The 5,653-nt window shown below is 47.4% G+C and overlaps 2 protein-coding genes across 2 annotated transcripts in view; one reads left to right on the plus strand and one right to left on the minus strand.

The window, feature by feature from the left end:
• The first annotated feature begins 536 nt into the window (after positions 1–536).
• On the plus strand, positions 537–3,674 carry SNAPIN (SNAP-associated protein). The gene is made up of 4 exons (XM_011928153.1): positions 537–758; positions 1,010–1,056; positions 1,322–1,440; positions 3,051–3,674. Exons 1-4 carry the CDS (start codon positions 616–618, stop codon positions 3,150–3,152), a joined length of 411 nt encoding a protein of 136 aa, XP_011783543.1. The 5' UTR covers positions 537–615; the 3' UTR covers positions 3,153–3,674.
• A 202-nt stretch (positions 3,675–3,876) lies between these two features.
• LOC105501979 (interleukin enhancer-binding factor 2-like) overlaps positions 3,877–5,653 on the minus strand; it is a 2,823-nt gene continuing 1,046 nt past the window's right edge. The window contains exons 3-6 of the mRNA XM_011928154.1: positions 5,062–5,123; positions 4,863–4,977; positions 4,551–4,641; positions 3,877–4,400 (exon numbers count right to left, since the gene is read on the minus strand). Coding sequence (XP_011783544.1) covers positions 4,240–4,400; positions 4,551–4,641; positions 4,863–4,977; positions 5,062–5,123 — 429 coding nt within the window. The 3' untranslated portion in view covers positions 3,877–4,239. The remainder of the gene's footprint in view (positions 4,401–4,550; positions 4,642–4,862; positions 4,978–5,061; positions 5,124–5,653) is intronic.

Consider the following 5,653-nt stretch of genomic DNA (forward strand, 5'->3'; position numbering starts at 1 on the left):
AAAAAAAAAAAAAAAAAAAAAAAACCAACCACAAAAAACTTTAGAAACAGAAAACGATATTATGAATATAATGTGATTTTCTCATAAAGTTTTTTGTTTTTGGTTTGTTTTCGTTTTTTGTTTTTGTTTTTGTTTTTGTTTTGAGGTGGAGTCTCTCTGTTGCCCAGACTGGAGTGGCAGTGGCGCGATCTCGGCTCACTGCAACCTCTGCCTCCCGGGTTCAAGCGGTTCTCCTGTCTCAGCCTCCCAAGTAGCTGGGATTACAGGTACCTGCCACCACACCCGGCTATCTCATAAAGTTAACATGGGAAGGCTATGGACAACTGAAGTTATTCGTGTTTATTTTCACCTTTGGAGAAAACAAAAAGTATCCACTCCAAAAACTGGTTCCTTTCTACAACCTGACCTTTGAGGATTTTTAAGACCAGCCACAAGGCCTCTACTCCTAGGGCCTGGCCCTCCTCCCAGCCCGGCTCGCTCCAGACTCCATTTCCCAGACACCCCAGTGCCTTGGTGGAGACAGCATTTCCCGGACGCCCCCTCGCGGGGCAGTGCGGCGCGGCTCCGGTTCCCGGCGGCCCTCGCGGCAGGTTCCGGGCGTCAGGACAGTTCGTGATGGCGGGGGCTGGTTCCGCCGCTGTGTCGGGGGCAGGGACACCGGTGGCGGGGCCCACAGGCCGCGACCTCTTCGCCGAAGGGCTGCTGGAGTTCCTGCGACCCGCTGTGCAGCAGCTCGACTCTCACGTGCACGCCGTCAGGTGCCCGGGAGGGAAGTTGGGGGCGGGACCTGTCTCTCTGGCTTTGTAGGGGCGGGGCCAATAAAGTGTTCTAGCTGGGAGTGGGCATAAATTTAGGAAACTGGTTCGAGGCGGGGAGGACAGGTGGAAGGCCGCAGGTAGAGGGTTCAGCGGAGGCCGGCTTCTCTCAGTACTTGGTAAATACGCAGGGGGAGTTCGTTTCCTGAGCTCCGGTAACTGCCTGACCGTGTAGGCCTTGTACCTCTTTGCAGAGAGAGCCAGGTAGAGCTCCGGGAACAAATTGACAACCTAGCCACAGGTGAGTGAGCATCCCTGTATACCGGGAACCCTTCAGCCACTTTCAGGACCTTAGGTTTTTGCCAACCCCTGGCCTGGGTTTCTATCGCTTGCTTCCAGGGCATCAGGGCTGCCAAAGGACTCCTCCTTTCAGGGATGTCTTAAATCTATAATGGCTGTGGCCCGTTTGGGTGCAAGTGTTTTCCCTCCCGTTACCAGCCTGCTTTCCCTCAGAACAAGAGATGAGCCATGAGCCATTAGATCTTAGCTTCACCTTGCATCCCCAGAACTGTGCCGCATCAATGAGGATCAGAAGGTGGCCCTGGATCTTGACCCGTATGTTAAGAAGCTACTTAATGCCCGGCGACGCGTTGTCTTGGTCAACAACATTCTACAGAATGCTCAGGTAAAAGAATATCATACCTGTGATTCTTTGCCCTTTTTTGTAAGTCCTTAACACAGTGAAAGCGGCTGTAATTTTAAAACAGCGAAAAGGAAATTCACTTCTCTCAGTACTTGGAAAATACCTAGGAGAATTCGTCTTATTCTCAGTATTCAGTTGCTGCCATTTACATTCTTTTGTGTGTGTATGTGTGTGTGTGACGATCTCCCTCTGTCACCCAGGCTGGAGTGCAGTGGCTCAATCTCAGCTCACTGCAACCTCTGCCTCCTGGGCTCAAGCAATTCTGCCTCAGCCTCCTGAGTAGTTATGACTACAAGCGTGCACCACAACGCCTAGCTAATTTTTGTATTTTTTCTAGAAGTAGGTAGGGTTTCGCCATGTTGCCCAGGCTGGCCTGGAACTCCTGGGCTCAAGTGAGCTTCCTACCTCGGCCACCCGAAGTGCTGGGACTACAGGAGTGAGCCGCCACACCTGGCTATTTATTTTTATGAGACAAGGTCTGTCACCCAGGATGGAGTGCAGTGGTATGATCACGGCTCACTGCAGCCTCTACCTCCCAGGTTCAAGCCATCCACCCACCTCAGCCTCCCAAGTAGTTGGGACTACAGGCATGCACCCCCATGTCCAGCTAATTTTTGTATTTTTTTCTAGAAACAGGGTTTCAACATGTTACCCAGGCTGGTCTCAAACTCCTGCATGCATGTGATCCACCTGCCTGGGCCTCCCAAAACTCTGGGATTACAGGTGCGAGCCACTGGACCCGGCCTGCCTGGCCTTTTTTCTTTTAATAAAAAGACAGGATTGGCCGGATGAGGTGGTTCATGCCTGTAATCCCAGCACTTTGGGAGGCCGAGGCGGGCGGATCACCTGAGGTCGGGAGTTTGAGACCAGCCTGACCAACATGGAGAAACCCCGTCTCTACTGAAAATACAAAATTAGCTGGGTGTGGTAGCACATGCCTGTAATCCCAGCTACTTGGGAGGCTGAGGCAGGAGAATCGCTTGAACATGGGGGACAGAGGTTGTGGTGAGCTGAGATCGCACCATTGTACTTCAGCCTGGGCAACAAGAGCAAAACTCCGTATCAAAAACAAAAAGGATCATACCATGGTGCCCAGGCTGGTTTCGAACTCCTGGGCTCAAGTGATCTTCCTGCCACTTCCTCCTAAAGTGCTGGGGTAGACATGAGCACCATGCCTGGCCTATTTTTTTTTTGAGACGGAGTTCTCCCTGTCACCCAGGCTGGAGTGCAGTAGCCAGTGGCGCGATCTCAACTCACTGCAACCTCCACCTCCCAGTTTCATGCGATCTCCTGCCTCAGATTACAAGCACCCGCCACCATGCCCAGCTAATGTTTTTGTATTTTTAGTAGAGACAGGTTTTACCGTGTTGGTCAGGCTGGTCTTGAACTCCTGACGTCAGGTAATCCACCCACCTCAGCCTCCCAAAGTGTTGGGATTACAGGTGAGCCACCATGCCCCACCTAAATTCTTATATATGCTTTAGAAGACTGACTTTGAGGTAGACCAAGCCCGGTATTTCTCAGCACCTAGTTCACTTATACTCTAAAGCCTTTCACAGTGGTTAAGATTCCAAACCTCCCTTGTCTTGCAGGAACGACTGAGGCGGCTAAACCACAGTGTCGCCAAGGAAACAGCCCGCAGGAGAGCAATGCTGGATTCGGGAATTTACCCCCCTGGCTCCCCAAGCAAGTAACCGATGAGCCTATGGACTCAGTAGCGCAAGTACTGTTCCCAGCTGCCTTGTTTCGACAGACATGCAAAGATCCTAGGAGACAGTCCCCTTAGACCTTCAGACATTTAAAAAGGCAGCTGTATGGTTTGTTTGAAGCACTTTGTCTTACTCATTTATGTAGGGGCCCCAGGAAAGCTACACACAGCCAGAATGAGCTTCCCAAAGGACTTACGTTAATTATGGCTCTTGCTTCCTTTCACAAATGAGCAGAGGCCTCTACTTTTTTTTAACCTGCATACTTGAGGCTTACCTTCTTCAGGCCTAGTTTTAACCAGAGGGGCTTCTTTTGTTACATGCCTAGTTACATGGGTCTGGGCAGCATGTCCTCTACCTGTGACTTCTCATTTTCCTGTTTACACTGGGAATTTGGAGAGGGCAGGCAAAGTCAAAGTGAATGACCTCTGTCCACCCACTTTTTTATTGCACTGGCTTCAATACAGTAGCAGTGTTGATAGAATCATTTTATTCAATAAATACTTAAAACGGTATTCTAGTTTACTCTGGTATATGGAAAGGTGCCAGGAGTATGTACTTTAATTCAAAGACAGCTTCAAATTGTGATCTGAGTATTTATAATTAAAAGACTCAAATATTATTTTCAACTCAAGAGTATACAAAGCAAAAAGCAAAAAAGGTTGCCACATGCAAAAAAACAAACCAAAAAAAAACAACCAAAAAGGCCAAGAGCCCTACTAGGAAGTACTTTAATAGTTTTTCTTAGAAAAAAAAAATTCCAGACACTTAACATTTCACATTTCAACAGCAAAGTATTAATTGAGAGAGGGGTTTTCAGGAGTTGGGGATTCTAGAATATTAGGAAGAAATGTTGGTATCCTCCTTCATTATAGATGGATGGCATAGGTCACAAATGAGAGACTGGCAGCAAAGCCAATATCAAAACCCAGTGGAATGACACTTTTGTGGAGTTTACTTTTCTTCCTGCTATCTTCCCTATCCCACGGAAATGTCTGTCACCATGTAAAGCCCAGTAGCAGGGAGCTTAGGCTCCAGTCTTCCCCCTTGGGTAGGAAAAGGAGTGAAGGGAACGTCACTCCTGAGTTTCCATGCTTTCTTCTTCCTCTCCTTGAGGTGGTTCTTCTGTATTCTCCTCTTCTTCCTCTCCTTCCTTCTTCTCTGGTGGCTTCTCATAAGCCTTTTCTGAAGGTGTTACTATCACTCCATCCCAGGTAGATATTTCAGAAGCAAGATCTAGGAAAGAGAAAAAGGTGATTTAGACAAGTAGCCCAGCATAAAAGACATTATTTACACTGTGGAAATATTAAAGACATTTAAATAGCGTACAGCTTCTTTGTAGACCAGATTACAATACAAAATCCCTGACCCACAGTAGTCACTCACAGCTGGCATCACCCTCCTGGCCAAGGATCTTCCTAAAGCCACCATGTGAGAGGATTCGGACGAGAGTCTGAGCTGTATAACAGACCATGTCCTGAAGGAGAGCAAAGTGAGAGTAAGTTCACAAGGAAAATCAAAAGACTTTGAGTAATACCCTTGTGAAAACAGAGATTTAGACAATTTTTTAAATCTCAGGACCAAAGTATTTCAGAATCCCCCAATTCCTGACCCCTAAAGACCATATTCCACTTCGCCAGCTGACTAGGAATATTCAAGAGTGGGGCAAAACAACTCAGTTCATATCTGTCCCAATACCTGCTGTTCTAGGGTCATGACTGTGTGTACTCTGAAGTTGCCACTCTCACAGGGGTCAGTGATACCCACTGAACCTGGCAGGAACAGTCCTGCAGCCAGAATCTGCAAGCAGCGTCTAGAACACAGGGAGGTATGAGGTATTAAAGGAATGCACAAAATAGCTTAAAACCAACCCTAAACCCAAAGAAGCATGCTGTACCTGTATGCAACGTTTAGGGCCAAAGGCTGTCTGGTGGGGTTGTTCATCACAGCATAATGGCCCTGGAAAATAATAAATCCAGTAGGTGTGCCATCAAAATAGCAATTCTGATAACGAACTGTAGCCTCACTTGGTCACCCAGGCTGGAGTGCAGTGGCACAATCATAGTTCACTGTAACCTCAAACTCCTGGGCTCAAGCAACCCTCCTGCCTCAGCCTCCTGAGAAGCTACGACTGACTATAAGTACAAGCCACTACAACTGGATTTTTTTTTTTTTCCCTGGTAGAGACAGTCTCACTATTTTGCCCAGGCTGGTCTCAAACTCCTGGCTTCAAGTGATCCTCTGGCCTCAGCCTCCCAAAGTGTTGGGATTACAGGCATCAAACTAAAACCTTAAATCATCACGAGGAAAACTGGTTATTAAGGTCTAAGCCTAGCCAAAATTTTCATGTTGTTCAGAAGCAATTCTGAAATGGCTGCTGACTCATTTCTCTCTACTACCATGATGAAATAGTAGCAGTCATGAGAAGAAAACGGGACACTATAACTCAGTAACTACTCATTTAATTGAATATACAAAAAAAAAAAAAG

The sequence above is a fragment of the Colobus angolensis genome, unplaced genomic scaffold, assembly GCF_000951035.1.
Source record: "Colobus angolensis palliatus isolate OR3802 unplaced genomic scaffold, Cang.pa_1.0 Scaffold77, whole genome shotgun sequence".
Classification (NCBI taxonomy): domain Eukaryota; kingdom Metazoa; phylum Chordata; class Mammalia; order Primates; family Cercopithecidae; genus Colobus; species Colobus angolensis.

Excerpts from the sequence above, each read along its gene's own strand:
- SNAPIN (XM_011928153.1), top strand. The coding sequence starts at position 616 with ATGGCGGGGGCTGGTTCCGCCGCTGTGTCGGGGGCAGGGACACCGGTG. Across the intron at positions 759-1,009 it reads TCTCACGTGCACGCCGTCAG|AGAGAGCCAGGTAGAGCTCC; the intron begins GTGCCCGGGAGG and ends ACCTCTTTGCAG. Across the intron at positions 1,057-1,321 it reads AATTGACAACCTAGCCACAG|AACTGTGCCGCATCAATGAG; the intron begins GTGAGTGAGCAT and ends TTGCATCCCCAG.